The sequence below is a fragment of the Dama dama genome, chromosome 1 (genome assembly GCF_033118175.1).
Source record: "Dama dama isolate Ldn47 chromosome 1, ASM3311817v1, whole genome shotgun sequence".
Lineage (NCBI taxonomy): Eukaryota > Metazoa > Chordata > Mammalia > Artiodactyla > Cervidae > Dama > Dama dama.
Window position 1 is genome coordinate 55,467,250 of NC_083681.1, and position 23,671 is coordinate 55,490,920.

General features: G+C 37.2%; 1 protein-coding gene across 1 annotated transcript in view; it reads left to right on the plus strand.

Moving 5' to 3' along the window:
• Nucleotides 1-23,671, plus strand: part of ACER3 (alkaline ceramidase 3) — a 145,939-nt gene that overhangs the window by 50,653 nt on the left and 71,615 nt on the right. Inside the window, exons 2-3 of the mRNA XM_061150906.1 lie at nucleotides 1,423-1,533; nucleotides 19,159-19,211. Coding sequence (XP_061006889.1) covers nucleotides 1,423-1,533; nucleotides 19,159-19,211 — 164 coding nt within the window. The remainder of the gene's footprint in view (nucleotides 1-1,422; nucleotides 1,534-19,158; nucleotides 19,212-23,671) is intronic.

Consider the following 23,671-nt stretch of genomic DNA (forward strand, 5'->3'; position numbering starts at 1 on the left):
TTGGGGTCCAGATTCATTTTTTTCCCCATGTAAATTAAATAGCCAGTTGATCCGTTTACCTTTATTGAATACACTGTCCTTTTCATACTGTATTCAGGGTCATGTTTGTCATAAATATAGTGGCTAAATTTTAGTTTGTTCTTGGAATCGTATTTGTTCTACTTCTTTATCTTCTTCTTAATAGGCCTTGATATCTAGTTGTATAAATATTCTAGTTTTGTTGGTACACAAGATGTCTTGAATCAAGTTTAGAATCAGGTTATCAATTTGTCCCCAAAAAGCCTGCTGGGAGTTTTATTAGTATTATATCTTGCACACCTTTTGTTAGATTTATACCTAGGTATATGACCTGTGTTGAGGTTATTGTAAATTATATCAGTAGCACCACAGCTGCAGTTAGATTGTCAGTCTAACTTGAGTCAGCAATGTCTTTAATTTAATACTGTATTTCCTTAGCTGTATATAGCGATAGGGTAGGTGTAAAATCTGTCTTATCTGGATGCCCATTTGTACTCAAATACACAGTCAAGTAGAAAGAAAGAATTCATCAGGAGTACAGACAAAAAAGGAAGTCACGTACAAAAAATTCAGACTAGCTTTAAAGTTCTTCATAGTAATATTCAGTCTGGAAGACAGTATAATAGTACTTAAAAACTTTTGAAAAAAAGACACCAAAATTTTATAACTAAGTTATCTTTTGAGTATAAAGCAAAAGACAATATTCTCAAGCGCTTAGGAAGTAAAGGAATACAGTACCTATAAATCCTTGAAGAAACTGCATGAAGATGAATGATGAAATCTAAACAAGTAAAATGTTTTTTTTAAAGGCAAAATGGACCGCTCTTTCAGAAGCATTGGTATAAGCTGCTTTTTCCGACTCAATTTTTGCTGTTATCTTTGAGGTTTATTCTGAGATACTTTTGCTTTTTACCTTGAGAATTTATTTCCTCTAGTAGATATTCTGGTTGAAAATTCTTAGTTTCATTTGTCTGAAGGTATCTTTATTTTGCTTCAATTTCTGTAAGAAATTTTTGTTGAGGAGAAAATTACTGTCCTTTAGCACCTTGTAAATATCTTTCCATCATCTTTCTAAGAAGTCACCTACTTAATTTTTGCTAAAGGCTAACTGTGTATCTTTAAGTGCATATGTGTGTGCTCAGTCACTCAGTGGTGTCCAACTCTTTGTGACCCCACGGACTGTAGCCCGCCAGGCTTCTCTCTCCCTGGGATTTTCTAGACAAGAATACTGGAGTGACTTGCCATTTCCTTCTCCAGAGGATCTTTCCAACCCAGGGACCGAACCCATGTCTCCTGCATCTTCTGCATTGGCAGGTGAAATCTGTAGCACTGAGCCACCTCCTTTTAATTTAAATTAATATTGATTAATCTCATTATCTTCTTGTGCTTTTTCTTTTTCTGTAGGGAATACAGTGAGTAACCTGATTATGATTTTACCTCCAATTTTTGGTGCGATGCAGAGTATTAGAAGTGGACTGGAAAAGCGGTACATTGCTTCCTATTTAGCACTCACAGGTATGTATAACACTTCATCTAAAAATGATGTAAAAAAAAATAATGTACAATATTCAGTTGGTTTTTCTTATTCATTCCTAAAATTGTTTCTTGATTTCGTGTTGTTTATTACACAACTTGAGCATATTCTGAAACTTCTGAATTAAATTACACAAATCTTGCCAGTATTTGAACTGTTTTGAGTAAATTAAAAAAAAAAACAACAAGATATTTCAAGCATCCAGAAAAGAACAAGGATAATATAACAAATATACCTATGTATGAAAAGGGAATGTAACCTTCTTTATTCAGAAGGGGGCAGTCTCAAACTAGGAATCTTTTAAGTCCCCCCAAACCTTTACTCTTTCCATAAAATAGACCCCATCAAAGTCAGTCTGCATCTATGCAGTTACTGTAATAAGAAAACAGAAAATGAGAATCAATACCTTTTGGCTCATGGTTATGCTTTTCCCACTACTAATTATAAAGCAGAAAGAAACTGCAGTACAATATTCCTAACTGAATTAGCCTCAAACCAAAAAATGGATAAAAATTTAAAAACTAATAAAATTAGCTTTAAACACCAATAAAAATTAATTAAAAAATATTAACTGAAATAGCTTCCTCACCTCCCCAAAGAAATAAAATTAAATTGATTAAACTTAGGAAAGAAATGAATCCTGAATTACAATGTGTTGAGTATTTAATAAAGACTATTTAAGAAAGGAAAAAGAAAAAGAAAGAGACACAGCAAGAGAATGAAAATGAGATAAAGAAATAAAGAGTCAGAGAAAAAGTGAGATGGAAGACAAGCAAAGAAGATTCAATATGATTGTAATTGAAGTTCCTGAAAAAGGAAAATAAAACAATGATACAGATCTTATATATAAAACTATAGTTTTAAAATTAATTTGAAAGATGACTTTTTGAAAATGGAAGACCTGAATCTAGATTTTGAAAGGTGCATTTTTGTATTGTAAAACTGACTTGGAATGGTCAACTCTGAAAAAGACTAGTAAAATTACTGGATTTTAAAAATAAAAATTAAAAAAAATTCTCACAGCTCTAGGGAAAAAGACCAGATTACTCATAAGGGCAAGAAAATTAGGCTGGCACTAGACATCAGCAACATAAAAAAGAAAAGCATCAGTGTAACTGCATTTTTAGTGCAAACCAAGGATTTTATATTCTAACCAAATTGTTTTTCAGGTATCCAGGTTGTGGAAAAACAGTTTTAAACATATAAGTACTCTTTGAAAACTGCACACATGACTCCTTCCAGATGAATCCATGAGTATTGCTCTGTTTAATTTAGTAGCTGCTAACCACATGTGGCAGTTTAAATTTAAATAAGTGAAAGTTAAATAAAATGTAAATTTCAGTTCCTCTGTCACATTAGCCATGTTTAAAGCACTCAGTATCCATATGTGGCTTATGGTCGCCACATTGGGCAGTGCAGGTATAGAACATCACCTTCATTACAGAAAGCTCTACTGACTGTGTTGACTGGAGAATGATGTTCATTCAACTAGGAGAAAACTAGGCAGACTTGGGCAAAATGTCTGATAATGAACTTTTAATACATTTAACTATAAATCTAAGATTAAAACAATGATGGGATAAGAACTGAAGAATAGTGTATGGACATTATATGGTCTAGTGAAATAGAATAACAGATTTTAATATGCTACATTCAGTACAAGACAAATGGGGTGAACAAAATATATCAACCATTATCTGGAAGACCTAAAGAGCATAACCGATAAACTCGATCTTATGGTTTTATGCTGAAGTTTACACCCTGATAACAGAATATACTCTCTTTTGAAGTACACACAGAACATTTATAAAAACAGTAAGTTCTATTAAGTAGAAATAGTAAAACAACATCCTCTGGTCACAGTGCATCCATGCTAGAAATTAACAACAAATTCAAACCATAAAAAAGATCTTGCTCTTTAAAATTTTAAATCTTCTACTAACTCTTGGTTGAAAGGGAATATAGAAATGGAAATTACAGGATTCCTAAAATACAGTTGCAACAAACAGTTTGCATATCAGAATCTATGGGGATTTATATAAAGCCACCATCAGAGGATAATCCATAGGCTTAAACAATAAATAAATAGGCTTAATAATAAAAGACAAAAATGAAAAGTGAAAAATTAATTAAAATCTCAACTCTAAAGGCAAGGAAAAAACCATAAAATAAAGATAAAAGCAGAAAGTGACAAGATAGAGAACAGAAAAACGTAGATCTAATTACTGAATCAAAATCTATTTTTTTTTAAGAAAAAAGTAGACAACTAGCTAACTTTAGAAGAAAGAAGCAGGGACTTCCCTGGTAGTCCAGTGGTTAAAACTGTGCTTTCAGTGCAGGGAATGCTGGTTTGATCCCTGGTCAGGGAACTAAGATCCCACATGCCATTTCGTACTGCCAAAAATAAATGAACCAATAATTTTTTAAAAAAGAAAGCAAACATGAACATTGAAATAAGAAATGGGGACTTCCCTGATGTTTCAGTGGTTAAGAATCTGCCTTCCAATGTAGGGAATGAGGGTTTGATCCCTGGTTGGGGAACTAAGATCCCACTTGCTATGGGTCAACTAAGCCCACATGCTACAACCAACACCTAGTGTAGCCAAAAATAAATAAATGAATAAAATATTTAAAAAAATAAGAAATGACAAAGAGGAAATGTCCACTGAAACAAAAGAATAAATTTCAAAACCTCCATGTAAATGAATAAATGTAGAATTGGCTAATTTCCTAGGAAAATGCAATTTGTCAGAATTGATCCAAAAGATAGAAAGCTTTATCAGACTAATTTTTATTTAGGAAATAGAGTAACTTATTAAGGAATTCCTCTGCAAGCATTGCTGTGTCCAGATAGTTTTAAAGAGTTCTAGTAAACTTTCAAAGACCAGATAGTTCCAATACTACATAAATTTTTCCAAAGCATAGATAATGAAAGAAGACTTCCAAATTCTTTTTATGTGGCAAACAACCTAATAAAATGCCATAAAGATAAATTTAAGGACTAATATCGTGATTATCAGTGCAAATATCCTATGTAAATTATTAGCAAACCAAAGGATCAAACTACTGATACATATAACATCATTAATGAACCTAAGAAACGTTGTGCCAAGTGAAAGGAGCCAAAAGATGCAAAGGACCACATTGTATGATCCTATTCATATGCAATTTCTAGAAGAAGCAAAATTATAGAGATAAAGAGCAAATAATTAGTTACTTGTGATTTAGAGTGTATGTTGACTGCTAATAGGCATAAAGAAATTTGGGGGTTGATGGAATTCTCACAGAACTGGACTGCGATGATGGTAGCACAACTCTTTAAATTTACTAAAACTTAAAACTGTACACTTACACTGAGTGAATTTGATGGTATATCTCAATTCTTGTTTAAAAAATAAAAACAAGTGGACACAGGACATGGAGGAATGTGCACACTGTGTGAGAGAAGAAGGGATGTTTAGTTCCTACATCTCAGAGGTGGTGTTGAAGGAAGAAAGAAAATAGTAGAGCAGAATAAATATATATAGAACATTTTAAGTCAGTGATAGCATGTATAGGTACTGAGACTCTTTTCCAGTAGGATGCAGCTACTTTTCCTCTTGTCCTTGACAAGTAGAATCCAAACAACCACTCCTAATTGTTCAAGATTAGGTAAATCTTATTTGTCTCTGATTTTGAGAATTTTTTATTCTCTCTTGCAAGGATCTGTGTCTTTTTTATATATAGAGAGAGGAAATCTATCCTTTAAAATTTTATTTATTTATTTATTTTTGGCTATGCTGGGTCTTCATTGCTGTGTGGGCTTTTCTCTAGCTGCAGTGAGTGGGGGCTACTCCCTAATTGCAGTGTATGGGCTTCTCATTGTTGTGGCTTCTCTTGTTGTGGAGCATGGGCTCTAAGCACGTGGGCTCAGTAGTTGCAACTCCCAGAGAACAGGCTCAGTAGTTGTGGCACACAAGCTTAGTTGTTCTGTGGCATGTGGGATCTTCCCTTATCAGGGATCGAACCTGTGTCTCCTGTATTGGCAGGAGAATTCTTTACCAGAGCTACCAGGGAAGCCTGGATCCATTCTTTATTAAGTGATTTCCTTTACAAGTTAAAGACCTCAAGTTATTGTTTGATCTCTGTACAGATATGATGATTTGAGAAACTATTTTACATACAGTAATCTGCCCTCTTCTAGTATTCTTGTGACTATGTGGAGGAGCATAACTTCCTAAATTATTTTTTCCTGTAACCTTCTTCTAACTGAAGAATGTTAGGGGATAATTTTTAGACAGATCTCTTTGTTATCAGTATCTCTTCATGGAAAGTCATCCTCATAGAATTCATTCTCTGAAGTTCAGAGAAAGCCCATGAGCTCAATTTCTTTCTTTTAATTTCTTTTCATTATATCACTAATATATGTTAACAGATCCTTATCCATATCCTTGGAACCAAGATTATTTCTGAACTCAGATTGTTTTTTAATTCTAGAAAATTAATAGACTATGTTTGCTAGTATAGTATACTAAGCCCGCTGAAACCTGGGACAGCACCCTGCAGATGAACATATCCATATTGCTGCTTAACATGGAAATATTCACACTAACTAGGCTTAATAATCACTATAAATAGCCTCATTTCCAATTACGTCAGGCTTTGCTATCAAATGAATTTGTGACAAACTTAAAGAACAAAACATCTTCTGGTTTTAAAAGTTTTTTTTGGAGTTGTGTTATTAAACAAGCTATGTAAATTTATCTCTCTGTTGTCTTCTTTTAAAAAGTAGTAAGTAGTAAACAGAATGTAGTCTCACATTAGGGAAATAATACACCAAGACAACTGGAGTTTGTCTCTAGAATGGAAGATAATTCAAATTTAAGAGATCCATTAATTCTATTTACTATATTAATTGATTTAAGAAGAAAAACTACATGATTATCTCCATAGATGTTGTAAAAGCCATTGTCAAAATTCAGCAACCATTTCTGATTTAAAAAGAAAAACTCAAGGAAATAAGAATTCACAAATCCTGTCTTAACATGATAAGATACACAGATCCATCTTGAAGCTAGCATTAGGAATAGAAGCATTCCTAGAAGGTCAAAACAAGGCAAGTATGTCTTTCTCCACCACTATTTAAAGAAGTATTAGAGGTATTAATCAATGCATTTCTGTGTGTATTTATGACCAAAAATCTATAATAATTACTTAATTGATATGAACTTTTTGGCATTGAGGGAGATTTTGCAAAAAGAATTGGGAACTTTGATGTTGTGTAGAAGTATATTAGGAGCAGATTGTCATGAGGGTCATTGTGTTCTGGCTCAGAGCCTATTTTAGTAATTTTTAAAATTTATTCAGCAGATTTTTACTAAGAATCAGTTATACCTAGTTATGTGTTAGGTATAACTCTGAAGCGTCCCAGGTGGTGCTAGTGGTAAAGAACCTGCCTGCCAATGCAGGAGATGTAGGAGACTTGGGTTTGATCCCTGGTTGGGAAGATCTCCTGGAGCAGGTCATGGCAACCCACTCCAGTATTCTTGCCTGGAGAATCCCATGGACAGAGGACCATGGCAGGCTACCGTCTTTGGGGTCACAAAGAGTCGAACATGAATGGCTGAAGTGACTTAGCACACACATAACTCTCAAACCATTGTTCATTGGAGCTTAGAGTTTAGCAAGGGAAACAAATTAATCTGATAAATTTATAATTAAGTGTGCACTAACAGGGGCTTTCCTGCTGGCTCAGCTGTAAAAGAACCCGCCTGCAATGCAGGAGACTCGGGAGGAGTTGCAGGTTCACTCCCTTGGTCAGGAAGATCCCCTGGAGAAGGAAATGGCAACCCACTCCAGTATTCTTGCCTGGAGAATCCCATGAACCAGCCCATGGGGTCACAAAAGAGTTGGACTGGACTTAGCAACTAAACAGCAGCAACAATGTACCAACAGTGTGGTGTTATGATGGAAAGGTACCAAGTACAGTGAGGAAGAATGAGGGAAGGTAAGAGTGAAAAACATTACTAACATCCCATGTCCCTGAGCAACTGCCTGGTCTTCTGGTAAGCCAGATTTCACTTTAGTCCACCTGCCTGGTTATAATTGCTTTGGAACTACCCAATCCCTTTATCTTTTTCTTTCTTTTTGTTTATTTTTCTACTATATTATATCCCAAATATGTACATTTTATGAAAGGAAGAGATATTCATAACAGATCAATGGAAAAACAAAAAAATGTCCTCTCATTATTTTTCTAATAGATCTCAGTAAAACTTGCTGTTAAAAAGAGAGGGATTAAGAACCTAATGCTTGTTTTAAAAACACTTTAAAAATCAGCCCTGTATTGGTTTTCTACTGCTCCTCTAACAAAGTACCAAAAAAAAAAAAAAGGGTAAGTTTATTATTTTGCAATTCTTTAAACTAGAATTCTGATACAAGTCTCAGTTGGCTAATGTCAACATTTCTGTCCTTTCTGAAGGCTGTCGGGGGAGAGCCTGAGTTCCTTTCTGAAGATTGTAGGGGGAGAGTCAATTTCCTTGTCCTTTCCAGTTTATGTGGCTTGCCCACATACTGTCTTCTGCATCTTGACTTGGTCTCTTTTCCTCCATCTTCAAATCTAGTAATTTTTACATCTCTCTGACCATTCTGCCGTAGTCACATCTTCCAAAGTTTCCTGCTTCTGAACACTCAGATGGTTAAGTTGTACACTGTTTCCTCACTGTGGTCAGACGTCAAATGGATCAAAAGAGATGTGTATCAGAACATATCTGTAGTCTGTTGTAACCTTGAAAAAGTATGGTAGTATACCAAAATATTTGAATCAAGAAGTTCCAACCTGGTGAAATTGTTTATATGCTTGAGAGACTCTTTAAACCATGGTAAAATGCTGTGAATATGAACATCTAGTTAGAAAATTCTAACTAGATACATTGGTGCATTTGACCTCTTTATCTGATTCCATTACTAATTTGACTGCCTAAGTTTTTACTACGTATAGCCATAACCATGTCGGCAAAGTTGTTTTTCCCTGTTATTTGTTTTTCGGAATGCTGTAGACAGTTCCTAAAAATGTGAATTTTATTTTCACTTTGATGTCTCAGACTTTTTAAGGGAGACTGCGATGAAATGTTGGCTGAATCACCCTTACATTAATTAAATATTTTATTCTCTGTGTGATTGAATCAATTAATTTGCAAAAGAAAGAAAAGGACAATGCTTAGATTCCTTTCTAAAATATTGTCAGAATTTCTAATGTGTATAATTCAAGGCTCAATGAGTATTGTTTTGCTTTAACACATTTAGCATTTGTTTCTTAGCTAAAAGAACTCAAGTTTCCTGACCTTGAATTTCTTATTTGTGTCAATTTGAATATGTTACAAAGTATGTACTTGCTGATAAATTGTAGCTTGTCACTGGTGAAAACTGACTTACTAGCTAAATTTTACCAGTGTTCTCTTTAGGCAGTGTGCCTCTTTTGATTCAACCATTTTTTCTCTTTGAATGAGATAACCTATTTGAAAATCTATATTCCTAGGCAAGTTGGTCCTAACCTGGACCCTCTGCCTTACTAGTCTCATTTTCCATAACTCTCACACATGTACCTTATACTTGAGCTGTATCAGCCTATTAGCTGTTTTTAGTACTGTATATATTTTTATATCTCTACCTTTAACCTCTTAGCTGGTGAACTTGGCATGTATGTCAGTCAGGACTCAGTTAAGTGTCATTTCTTCTAGAAAGCCTTCCTTTTAAACCTTCCTCAGCCCCTTGATAGAATTAGATGACCCACTGAATATGATGCATATCTTTATCACAGCACTTAATGCATCATATTGTATTATCTGTTTACTTTTTGATTTTCTCTTAATACTCATTAGTAGTTAAGAGGAAAAGTAGCAGAACATGATGTTGGAGAGATTTAGGCATGGGCCAGATCACGTCAGGTCTCACCATAGGCCAGAGTGAAGAGTATGGATATTATTCTAAAAGCCAGTGGAGGGTTTTAGCAAGAGAGTGACATGATCCTATTTGTGTTTTTTAAAACATCTCCCTGAGTATCTGGGGAGAATCTATTTGTGGACAGTAAGAGTGCAAGCTGGAAAACCAGTCAACAGAGACTACTGCAATGGCCCAAGTGAGAGGTGATAATGGCTTAGACTAGGATAGCATCAGTGGAGATCGGAGAAAAGTGGATATTCAATTCAGTTCAGCCGCTCAATCGTGTCCAACTCTGCGACTGCATGAACCGCAGCACGCCAGGCCTCTCTGTCTATCACCAACCCCCAGAGTCTACCCAAACCCATGTCCATAGAGTCAGTGAAGCCATCCAGTCATCTCATCCTCTGTCATGCCCTTCTCCTCCTGCCCTCAATCTTTCCCAGCATCAGGGTCTTTTCAAATGAGTCAGCTCTTTGCATCAGGTGGCCAAAGTATTGGAGTTTCAACATCAGTCCTTCCAATGAACACACCCAGGAATGATCTCCTTTAGGATGGACTGGTTGGATCTCCTTGGCAGTCCAAAGGACTCAAGAGTCTTCTCCAACACCACAGTTCAAAAGCATCAATTCTTCTGCACTCAGCTTTCTTTATAGTCCATCTCTCACATCCATACATGACCACTGGAAACACCATAGCCTTGACTAGACGGACCTGTGATGACAAAGTAATGTCTGCTTGTTAATATGCTGTCTAGGTTGGTCATAACTTTCCTTCCAAGGAGTAAGTGTCTTTTAATTTCATGGCTGCAATCACCATCTGCAGTGGTTTTGAAACCCAGAAAAATAAAGTCAGTCACTGTTTCCACTGTTTCCCCATCTATTTGCCTTGAAGTGATGGGACCAGATGCCATGATCTTAGTTTTCTGAATGTTGAGCTTTAAGCCACCTTTTTCACTCTCCTCTTTCACTTTCATCAAGAGGCGTTTTAGTTCCTCTTCACTTTCTGCCACAAGGGTGGTGTCATCTGCATATCTGAGGTTATTGATATTTCTCCCAGCAATCTTGATTCCAGCTTGTGCTTCCTCCATCCCAGCGTTTCTCATGATGTACTCTGTATAGAAGTTAAATAAGCAGGGTGACAATATACAGCCTTGATGTACTGCTTTTCCTGTTTGGAATCAGTCTGTTGTTCCATTCCAGTTCTAACTGTTACTTCCTGACCTGCATACAGGTTTCTCAAGAGGCAGGTCAAGTGGCCTGGTATGCCCATCTTTTTCAGAATTTTCCACAGTTTATTGTGATCCACACAGTCAAAGGCTTTGGCATAGTCAGTAAAGCAGAAATACATGTTTTTCTAGAACTCTCTTGCTTTTTTGATGATCCAGCGGATGTTGGCAATTTGATCTCTGATTCCTCTGCCTTTTCTAAAACCAGCTTGAACATCTGGAAGTTCATGGTTCACGTATTGCTGAAGCCTGGCTTGGAGAATTTTAAGCATCACTTTACTAGCGTGTGCACTAGAGTGCAGTTGTGCTGTAGTTTGAGCATTCTTTGGCATTGCCTTTCTTTGGGATTGGAGTGAAAAGTGGATGACTCAGGATGTATTGTGGAGTTAATGCCTATTGGACTCATTAATGGATTAAAAGTGGGAGTTGGAAAAAAGGAAAGATTTTCAAAGTTTCTTTTTAGGTTTCCAGTTTGGACAACTGTGGAAAGAGAAAATCTGGCATTGTTTTGATTATATTGAGTTTGAAATGCCTGTGAGACATTAAATGAAGAGCTAAGTAGGCATTTAAATACATGGCATTGGAATTTTAGAGGTGAGGTGTAGACATCATTGTTATAATTTGAAGCCATGGGAACTGATGAGATCACCAAGAGGATGAATATATTGAGAGAAGAAAGCCCAAAGAGAAACATAAATACCACAGGTTCATCACCCAAAGGCAGAATCTGGCATCCTGACATGTTTTAATTGCCATATTTAAAAATTTTAAATGCTTTAAATTAATTTCCCACATTTGAAAATTGAGAGTTCCCATAAAAATTCAGATTTTTGCTTTCTCTTGAATAATTTGAAAATGCAACATCACTAAGCCTATATTTCTATGTAGGGGCAATCAGTCTAAGCTCTGTTCTTTAGTATGGTCTGTCCAGTTGAGCACAGTCTCTACACCGTTTCTTGTTTGTTTTTTTAACTTAGCATGTTTTAGTCAAATATCTCTCTAGGTATTTGAATTTACAGACCCTGATTTACATGTTAAGCGTAGAAGGAGCCAACCAAGGAACCTATGAGGAAGCAACACCAAGATAGGAAAACCAGCAGAACAAGATGTTACAGAAAACTAGAGCGGAACATGTCTTGCTTATTAAATACTATTAAGAGATTGAGGAGGATAAAAGAAAGGCTTTTTCAGTGGTGTGAATAGTTTTGAGGAAGGGATCAGAAAGAGAGGTAAGGAAATAGAGGCAGTTCTTTTGAAAACTCAGGAAAGTGAGGAAGCACAGGTAAATGGGACAGGAGGTATTAGGGACTTTGTGAACAGTCCATTAGTCAGGTGGCGATGGTTGATACAGGAGAGAAAGGTGATAAATGACATGAAGTACTTAGAGACCAGGTGGTGCCCTAGACCACAAGAGCCCAATTGGCCTTTGCCTGGAAGCGGCGTGCTGCTGTGGGGACGGAGGGGAGGAGCGCCCTGGGCCTGAGGTGGTGGCAGCGCAGAACACTAACCCATAGCAGCGAGAATCAGCAGTGCTCACGCAGAATCAGAGTGTTGTTTTAGGGTAAATATTTAGACTCAAACTGTATGTGTGTACTGTGTTTATACAGTCTGCCTCACTCTCTCTGCCTGTGAATCTCTCTAACTCAGATGTTACCTTGCCAGGCAAGGCTTTCTGTTCTATTGTCCACATTATTCCCAAATAATATTTTTTTCTCTTTGGTACTCATTTATTTCTCCTGTTATATTTTATCAATTCGTTCCTAACATTTCCTCTACTAGTCATACACATATTCTTACTTTAATGCGAAATGCTGGATCATGGAGAAGGAAAAAGAAAAAAAGGAAGAAAGGAAAAAAAATCAACCAGTCACCAAACACTTAATAAGTGTTCTCTATGCCTGGTTCTGTGCTAGGTTCTAGAGATTCTATCAGTTCCAGTTCAGTTCAGTTCAGTCACTCTGTTGTGTCTGACTCTGCAACCCCAAGGACTACAACACGCCAAGCCTCCCTGTCCATCACCAATTCCTGGAGTTTACTCAAACTCATGTCCATTGAGTCGGAGATTATTTAGTGAGCTATAGAAACCTGGACCATACTTTGTCTTAGAATCTTTGAATTTAACAGTGATCTTTCACATTTAAGGTTCAACAAATCATTGATAGGCCTTTAAAATACCAGCACACAGGTACCAGCACACCCACTGAATCAGGAGTTTCTGGGACAAGGGCCTAGCATTTGTAAAGATCTTGAGGCAAAATAGTGTTCTCCAAAAACTGAAAACTACTGGTGTAGCCAGACGTTATTTCTTAGATGCCTTGTATGGTTGACTTAACTGGGGCGAAAACAGAGGAAGATTTAAGTTAGGAGGTGCCATTTAAAATGGATCTGGCAGGCACTGCTCAGGGGAGGGAACAAGAGATATGAAAGAGGGAAGCCAGAATGGAACAGGGCTACTCATGTCTCAAGAAGGTTCTGCTTGCTGCTTGCCCAGTAAATCTTGCCTGCTTGAGTTGTAAAAACAAATAAATAAAATGGATTTGGGATATACACTGAAGTATTAAGGGGGACATGATGCATCCAATTTACACAGATGTTTCAGAAAGATAATAATTTATATATGCATATGTAAATTATTAAAGTTGGTAAATCTGAATAGAGCATTTACAGGAATTCATTAGACTATTCTTTCAACATTCTAAAGTTTGAAATTGTTTGAAAAGGCAAAAGCTGAAAGGAATGAAAATCGCAAAATAAATTGGATCTAGAAGTTACATGCAGAGAAGGTAATGGCACCCCACTCCAGTACTCTTGCCTGGAAAATCTCATGAATGGAGGAGCCTGGTAGGCTGCAGTCCATGGCGTCGCTAAGAGTCGGACATGACTGAGCGACTTCACTTTCACTTTTTACTTTCATGCACTGGAGAAGGAAATGGCAACCCACTCCAGTGTTCTTGCCTGGAGAATCCCAGGGACGGAGGAGCCTGGTGGCTGCCATCTGTGGGGTCGCAGAGAGTCGGACACGACTGAAGTGACTTAGCAGCAGCAGAAGTTACATGAGATTTCAGTAAGCAGAGACAAAGGCTAGTGGCAGGTGGCGGTGGTGGTTTGGTCAATAAGTCATGTCTATCTCTTGCAACCCCATGTACAATAGCCTGCCAGGCTCCTCTGTCAGTGAGGTTTCCCAGGCATAAATACTGGAGTAGGTTGCTATTCCCTTCTCCAGGGGATCTCCCCAACCCAAGGACTGAACCCACATCTCCACATTGTAGGAAGATTCTTTACTGTTGAGTCACCAGAGGCAGGTAGGATTGAATAATGAAAGGGGTAAGTATTCCAGGCCGAAAGAACAGGGTAAGCAGTGAACAAAGGCAGAACAGATTAGAAGATGATAGTGTTGAGATGAGAGAAGTAAGCAGTCAGGTGTAACTGAACTACAAGTTCAGTAAAATGAACTGAATGGAGCCAAATTACAAAACTCCACATATGCCTTGCAAGGAGTTTAGTCTTTATCATTAAAACTAACAATCATCAAGTGGGATGCTCATTCCCCAGGTAGTGAGAAAAATGATCTGTTGGGGCAGGAAGAAAGCTAACTCCTGTTTGTATTTATTTATATCATTTTTTTAAATTTCTATTTTACATGTTTAAAAATATATGTAGTATTTTAACACAGCAGTGTGTATACAATTTATAAATAAATGCACATATATGGAGTTCCTAAACAATTTTTTCTTGCTATCAAAGTAAGGAAACTACTCCTGTAAACATTTTCCTGCTTTGTAACCACAGTAATATTTTTTAATGCAGAAGTTAGCCCTGTTAACATGTGTGTGCACTTATGTATTTGTGTATGTGGATGTAGTTTTCAACAACTTACTTTGTGTTTAGGATGAAGTTCAAATCATAGCATGACTTTAAAAGCTCTTTTCAGTTTACTGCCTGCAAATCATGGCAATATTCTCACTGGATGCAACAATGTTTATAGTCGAAGCCAAGCTCTTTTACTTCTTTGAGTGCATTGTCATTCCTTTATGTTGGATGATCCTTCTACATAGAATGATCTCATTTTTAAAAAGTTCTTTTCACCTATTTAACTCCAATTTGTTCTTCTTCTAGTCCTAGCTTATGTGTTACTTCTCCTGATATCCCTCTTCTGACTCACTAGACAAGGTAGTAACCCCTTTGCATAGACTCCCTTAGCTTTGAAATGGCCTCTCTCATATTTTCAGTGGCTTCCTAAAAGTTCTTAGGACAGGAAACATTTTACCTCTTATTCACTCCTTTGTCCCAATGGAAATGCTTGGAATGTTGGTAAAAGTGAAAGTGAAGTCGCTCAGTCGTGTCCGACTCTTTGCGATCCCATGGACTGTAGCCTACCACGCTCCTCCGTTCATGGGATTTCCCAGGATTGTTCATAGTTCAGTTTAATTGAGTTCAGTCGCTCAATCATGTCTGACCCTTTGCGACCCCATGGACTGCAACATGCCAGGCTTTCCCTGTCCATCACCAACGCCCAGAGCTTGCTCCAACTCATGTCCTTTGAGTCAGTGGTGTCGTCCAACCATCTCATCCTCTTGTCCCCTTCTCCTGCCTTCAGTCTTTCCCAGCATCAGGGTCTTTTCCAGTGAGTCAGTTCTTCACATCAGGTGGCCAACGTATTGGAGTTTCAGCATCAGTCCTTCCAGTGAATATTCTGGTTTGATCTCCTTGCAGTCCAAGGGACTCTCAGGAGTCCTCTCCAACATCACAGTTCAAAACTTTCAGTTCTTCGGCTCTCAGCTTTCTTCATGGTCCAATTCTCATATCCATACATGACTCCTGGAAAAGCTATAGCTTTGACTGGATGGACCTGTGTTGGCAAAGTAATGTCTCTGCTTTTTCGTATGCTCTCTAGGTTGGTCATAGCTTTTCTTCCAAGGAGCAAGCATCTTTTAATTTCATGACTGCAGCCACCATCTGCAGTGATTTTGGAGACCAAGAAAATAAAGTCTGTCACTGTTTCCACTGTTTCCCCATATATTTGCCATGAAGTGCTAGGGCCGGATGCCATGATCTTAGTTTTCTGGATTTTGAGTTTTAAGCCAACTTTTTTACTCTCCTCTTTCACTTTCTTCAAGAGGCTCTTTAGTTCCTCTTCATTTTCTGCCATAAGGGTGGTGTCATCTGCATATCTGAAGTTATTGATATTTCTCCTGGCAATCTTGATTGCAACTTGTGCTTCATCCAGCCCTGGCATTTCACATAATGTACTCTGCATATAAGTTAAATAAACAAGGTGACAATATACAACCTTGATGTACTCCTTCCCAATTTGGAATCAGTCCATTGTTCCATGTCCTGTTCTAACTGTTGCTTCTTGACCTGCGTACAGATATCTCAGGAGGCAGGTAAGGTGGTCTGGTATTCCCATCTCCTCCACTAGCTTTGTTCGTAGTGGTGCTTCCTAAGGCCCACTTTACTTTGCACTCCAGGATGTCTGGCTCTAGGTGAATGATCATACCATCGTAGTTATCCAGGTCATGAAGATCTGTTTTGTATAGTTCTGTGTATTCTTGCTACCTCTTCTTAATATCTTCTGCTTCTGTAAGGTCCATACCATTTCTGTCCTTTATTGTGCCCATCTTTGCATGAAATGTTCCTTTGGTATCTCTAATTATCTTGAAGAGATCTCTAGTCTTTCCCATTCTATTGTTTTCCTCTATTTCTTTGCACTGATCACTTAGGAAGGCTTTCTTTTCTCTCCTTGCTATTCTTCAGATGGATATATCTTTCCTTTTCTCCTTTGCCTTTTGCTTTTCTTCTTTTCTCATATATTTGTAAGGCCTTCTCAGACAACCATTTTGCCTTTTTGCATTTCTTTTTCCTGGGGATGGTCTTGGTCACAGCCTCCTGTACAATGTCATCAACCTCTGTCCATAGTTCTTAAGGCTCGCTGTCTATCAGATCTAATCCCTTTAATCTATTTGTCACTTCCTCTGTATAATCATAAAGGATTTCATTTAGGTCATACCTGAATGGTCTAATGGTTTTCCCTACTTTCTTTAATTTAAGTCTGAATTTGACAATAAGGAGTTCATGATCTGAACCACAGTCAGCTTCTGGTCTTGTTTTTGCTGAGTGTATAGAGCTTCTCCATCTTTGGCTGCAAAGAATATAATCAGTTTGATTTCGGTGTTGACCATCTGGTGATGTCCATGTGTAGAGTCTTCTCTTGTGTTATTGTAAGAAGGTGTTTGCTATGACCAGTGTGTTCTCTTGGCAGAACTGAAAAGGCTACTTACTATATGATTCCAACTGTATGACAGTTTGGAAAAGACAAAACTGTAGACAGTAGAAAGATCAGTGGAGTAGAGATCAGTAGAAAGATCTCTTGCCTGGAGAGTCCCATGGACAGAGGAGCCTGACGGACTATAGTCCATGGGGTTGCACAGAGTCAGACATGACAGAGCATGCACACACACATGTGAATTGCATCTCAGTAAAGCTAATACATTTTAGCAAAAATTGGTGGTTTGCTTTCTAGTGGCAAAATATAAAATATTGTATGGAGAGAGGTGATATTCTGTTTTATTTCTTTGCACTCTAAATGGAGTTTCGAAAGGAAATAAACTGTAGAGGTTTTTTGAAAGATCAGGCTTTAATGTGATATAATAAACAGTGACAAGAGAATATTTTGAAACATTTGGATAAAAACAACCCTTGAATGAGACATAGATTAAGTGGCCAGTCTGCCTTTCAGGATAAATAGTCATCCACCTCATTTTTATTTTTTTACTTTATAGTATATTATGTGACTTTAAATAGCTCAAAAGGTTTGGTTTTTTCTCCTGCCATTAATTTATCTAATTTTCTGATTTCTCCTTTGAAAAAGGACAGCCACCATCCCACTTCCTCATTTCCTTAGTAAGATGAGTTCAGTAACTCTTTACTTCTCTCATCTCATTTTGAGCACTAAAAAAATGTGATAATATCCATACTGGTTCTTTTTTAAAGAGTAACAAAGCGTTTGAAATCTTTCTCTAATGGTTTTGTTCAAATGATTTGATAACATCCACATTTACTGTGTTTGTTGGGCTAATGGCATCATTCTTGCTTTCTCTGGCTTCTTTCGTAAGCCCCGTCTTCTCTGCTCCTATGGTAGTGTGTGTGTGTGTGTGTGTGTGTGTGTGCGCGTGCGCATGCCCGTGTCGCACTCTCGGTCATGTCCACTCCCATGGACTGTAGCTCCTCTGTCCGTGAAATTTTCCAGGCAAGAATACTGGAGCAGTTTGCCTTTTCTTTCTTCAAGGGATCTTCCCTACCCCGGGATCAAACCCATGTGTCCTGCATCGACAGGCGGGTTCTTTACCAGCTGAACCACCAAGGAACTTCACTTCATGCATATCTTTTTTTTCTCCCCATATCTCCACTTACTGGTATCTTCTGTTTATTGGCCTGTCTCTTCCATTAGCCTGTATGCTTCATTAAGGCCAATGATTGGATCTTACCTTTGTACCTCAGCGTCTGTAGTTGAATTTGGCAAATAGAAAGTACTCAATAAAGGCTTATTGAACTGAGCTTCATCACAGTAGTAGCTGTATTATCAGGTGTAATCGGGAGTGATATTTATTCTGTTAATTTTTAAAGAGTCAAAGCTATAATTATTGAAAAAATATATACCCATCTTTAAGTTTTATTTTAATTTAAGCATAGTGGTATAATCTTTGACAATGATTTGATGCAGAGCATGGCCTTTGAATATAGTACCCTAATTATAGTTCTGATAGTCTTTTTTGCATTGAAAAACAAACAGAAAATTTTAAAACTTACAATGAAAACGATTTATTTAAAATAGAAGCACTTGGAAAAAACTTTGAGGCATGAATACAGAATTTTCCCCAGTTTGTAACATATATCCACAGATATCAAGAGCAATTTTTATTAGCAACTCAATTTTATTAATTCTGTTTTAAACATTTCTTGAAATATTTTAAATAGTTTTTATAGAAACAGTAGCTGTCTTTTTGCAGTCATATTTCTGTTAACTAAATGCAGTGGCATTAGCAAGTTTCGGAACAAACAGACATAACTGATTGGTTCTTATTAAGCATATACTTCAAGTATTTGGATTAGAAATAGGAAGAAGTACTGAAGAGTAGCTAACCAGCTCTGAGCATTAAAGCTTACCCCTCGCATCCATAATACATTTTATGCAAAAGAATGGAGAATATTGATTAATTTAGTAAATCACTTACTGGAGGGAATTTATGAGAATTTATGCTTGTTTTTTTTTCTGTTCCAAAATTTCATCAATTATAGACAGAGCTTAGGCAGGGTCTGGTATATCTTTCCACAGGATTTCATAAATTTGTTCTTAAAACTCAGTGCTTTAAAATGTATTATTGTCTTTTCAAGTCACTCTGTCCCCGCACAAAGAATTTCATGCTAATTGTTTTTTTTTATTTGTTTGTTTTAATTTCAGTGGTAGGAATGGGATCCTGGTGCTTCCACATGACTCTGAAATATGAAATGCAGGTCAGTAATGACAAAATTGACTAAATGCTTATTTCTCTTAGTCCAGAGACAGTTCACATTTGAGGAAAGAGCAAATTACTAGATGATGATATTGAGACAAGAGAAAAAAGATGAGATCTGTAGTCCCTGGAGTTTTTACTTCAGACCAAGGGATCCAGGTTGAATAAGTGAAGTAAAGAGGCAAGCAAAGAAGTGGTCCAGAGAGAAACTAAGCAAGAGCAGTATGCGTTTTTGACCACCTCTGTTATGGCATGTATAGCTTTAGAGCAGGATTGGAAAGTAAAATGCCATACAGACATCCTGGTAAGATAAAATCAGTTCACCAAAACAATGTATTCTTATTCTTAGCTGCCTATGTTCCCTTATGTCTCTTTTATGGCATCCAGTTGAATGGTCTGGTTCCTTTAACTAGCAGGGTTTTAGAGCTATGCAAGGATTTATATTTACTGTCCTCGCCCCAAGGGGGCCATATAGGTTGTCCTGAATCTTTTAACCTCTTTATTCCCCATTGCTAATCCAGAAGCTTCTAGAATAACACCGTCCAATAAAAATATAACGTTGAGGTTCATGTTGAGGTTTGACAGCAAACAAAAAAATTCTGTAAAGCAATTATCCTTCAATTAAAAAGTAAATTTGAAAAAAAATATAATGTGAACTACTTGTACAATTTCCAGTAGTCTCCAGTAGTCACATTTTAAAAAGCCACATTAAAAAGAAATAGGTGTAATTAATTTTAATAATATATTTTAACTCAGTATATCCAAAGTATTGCTATTATTTCAACATGTGATTGATATAAAAATCTATTAACGAAATGTTTCACAGCCTAAAATTGGATATATATTTTACACTTGCAGTGTATTTCAGTTTAGATTACTCCAAATGCTCAATAGCCGCATACGCCTAGTGCCTATTGTATTGGATAGCGCTAATCTGGAAGGATCTGTTTATATAACAGCCTATGAATTACTAATTACAGCCATATTAAAATATAAGAGTGACATCTATAAAACTAGTGGCATATAATCTTCAAAAGTATCCATGGTCATAAAATGAAAAGACCGAGGAACTGTGCAAGATTGAAGGAGACTAAAAGGACATGAGAAGTGAACGCGCGGTGTGATTCTGGACCGGACCCTGTGTGTGTGTGCCTGTGCTTATACTTACGATATTATTGGGACGCTTAGAAAACTTAATGGGGTCTGAGGATTTTGTAGTAGTAATTAACCTATGTTACTTTCCTGATTTTGTTGGTGGTATTGTGGATATGTAGGTGCGTATCTTTTTTTATAGATGTAATTCACATATCATAAAATATACCCTTTTAAAGCATACAAGTTGTTTTAAGTATACTCACAAAGTTGTGGAACCACCACTACTCTCTAGTTCCAGACTACTTTCATCACCTCAAAGAGAAATCTCATTTCTACTAGCAGTCACTCCCCATTAATTCCTCCACCTAGCCCTTGACAACCACTGTTCTACTCTCTCTCCATGGATTTGCCTATTCTGTACATTTTATAGCAAATGGATCATACAATATGTGGCCTTTTGTATCTGAGCTTTTTCACTTAGGCCAAAATATCATTGTTTAGATATGGCACATTTTGTTTATCAGTTTATTAATTAGTGGATATTTGGGTAGTTTTTGGTTTTTGAACATAATGCTGCTATCAGCGTTCATATACGAGTTTTTGTGTGGATGTATGTTTTCAGTTCTCTTAGGCATATGTTTGGGAGTGGAATTTCTGGGTCACACGGTAGATAACTCTATATTTAACCTTTTGAGGAGCTGCTAGATTGTTTTTCTCAGTGACCGTACCATTATACATTCCTGCTGGCAATTTTCCGTATTCTTGCCAGTACTTGTTATTGTCTGTCCTTTTTTTTTTTTTTTTTTTTTGTCTGTCCTTTTAATTAGAGCCATCCTAGTGGGTGTGAAGTAGTATCTCATTGTGGTTTTCTTTTGCATTTCCCTAATAATAAATGAGCATTTCCTTGGTGGCTCAGTGGTATATAATCCACCTACCAAGCAGGAGATGCAGGTTCAGTTCAGTCACTGGGTCAGGAAGATCCGCTGGAGAAGAAAATGGCAACCTGTTCTAATATTCTTGCTTGGGAAATCCCATGAACAGAGGAGCCTGGTGGGCTACAATCCATGGGATCACAAAAGAGTTGAACACGACTTAGTAACTAAACAACAACAGTAATAAATGATGTTGAGCATTTTTTCATGTGTATATTGACCATTCATGTATCTTCTTAGGAAACATATCTGTTCATATCCTTTTGCCTATTTTAAAATTGGATTATTTGCCTTTTTGTCATTAAATGGTAAGAGTGCTATATATATTCTAGATATAGACTCTTATAAAATACATGGTTTTATAACATTTTCTTTCATTCATGAGTTGTTTTTTTCATTTTGTTAATAGCATCCTTTGAAGCAAAAAAAGTTCTCAATTTTGCTGAAGTTCATTTTATCTATTTTTCCCTTTGGTTGCTTTTGCTTTTGATATTATATCTAAGGAACCTAATCCAAGGTCATGAAAACTTAAACCTATATCTTATTCTAGGAGCTTTGAGCTTTGTAGTTGTAGCTCTTACATTTAGGTATTTGGTCCATTTTTAATTAATTTTTGTATATGGTGTGAGGTACTCGTCTAACTTCATTCTTCTGCATATGGATACCCAGTTGTCTCAGGTCATTTGTTGAAAACACTGTTCTTTCCCCACTGAATTGTCGTGGCATCCCTGTCAAAATCAGTCAATTGTAAATTTATGAGTTTATTTCTTGACTCTTGATTCAACTCTTGGTTCAGTTCCACTAACCTATATGTACCTTGATTCACGTAGATTTGTAGTAAATTTTGAAATTGGAAGCTGTGAATCCTCCAAATTTATTCTTCTTTTTAAAAATTGTTTAATCTATTTTTGGTCCCTGGCATTTATCAAGTTCTGCAAAGTTAGTTGGGATTTTGAAAGTCAGTCAGTCAGTTCAGTCGCTCAGTCGTGTCTGACTCTTTGCGACCCCATGGACTGCAGCACGCCAGGCCTCCCTATCTATCACCAACTCCCGGAGTTTACTCAAACTCATGTCCATTGACTCGGTGATGCCATCTAACCATCTCATCCTCTGTTGTCCCCTTCTCCTGTTGTCCTCAATCTTTCCCAGCATCAGGGTCTTTCAATGAGTCAGTTCTTAGCATCAGGTGGCCAAAGTATTGGAGTTTCAGCTTCAGCATCAGTCCTTCCAGTGAATATTCAGGATTGATTTCCTTTAGAATGGACTGGTTGGATCTCCTTACAGTCCAGGGGACTCTCAAGGGTCTTCTCCAACACCACAGTTCAAAAGCATCAATTCTTCAGCACTCAGCTTTCTTATAGTTCAACTGTCATATCCATACCTGACTACTGGAAAAACCGTAGCTTTGACTAGATGGACCTTTGTTGGCAAAGTAATGTCTCTGCTTTTTCTTATGCTCTCTAGGTTGGTCATAGCTTTTCTTCCAAGGAGCAAGCATCCTTTAATTTCATGACTGCAGTCACCATCTGCCATGATTTTGGAGCCCACCAAAATAAAGTCTGTCACTGTTTCCACTGTTCCCCATCTATTTCCCATGAAGTGATGGGACCAGACGCCATGATCGTTTTCTGAATGTTGAATTTTAAGCCGAATTTTTCACTCTCCTCTTTCACTTTCATCAAGAGGCTCTTTAGTTCTTCTTCATTGTCTCCAGTGGAGGCGTGGGTCGGCGATGACCTGCTGCTTTGTTGGGGACACTGAGTGAGGCAGTATGTGCATGGGACCTTTTGAAGGAGGTCGCCATTAACTTCTTTACCTCCACCATAGTTTGACCCCAGGTAAATAACAGGGAGGGAACACAGCCCCACCCATCAGTAGAAAATTGGATTAAAGATTTACTGAGCTTGGGGGCCATCAGAACAAGACCCAATATCCCCCTCAGTCAGTCTCTCCCATCAGGAAGCTTCCATAAGCCTCTTATCCTTTTCCATCAGAGGGCAGACAGACTGAAAACCACAATCACAGAAAACTAACCATTCTGACCACATGGACCACAGCCTTGTCTAATTCAATGAAACTATGCACCATGCCATGTAGGGCCACCCAAGATGGATAGGGCATGGTGGAGAGTTCTGACAAAATGTGGTCCACTAGAGAAGGGAATGGCAAATCACTTCAATATTCTTGGCTTGAGAACCTCATGAGCAGTATGAAAAGGAATTTTGAAAGAGATTGCATTAAATCCGTACTTTGGAAAGTATTGCCGTCTTTATATTAGGGCTTCCAATATTTGAACACAGGGTATCTTCTCACTTATTTAAGTCTTTTAATTTTCTTTCAATGATGTTTTATAGTTAATGTGCAAGTCTTGACTTCTTTTGTATAGGTATTATATTCTTTTTGATGCTATAAATGAAATTGTTTTCTTAATTTC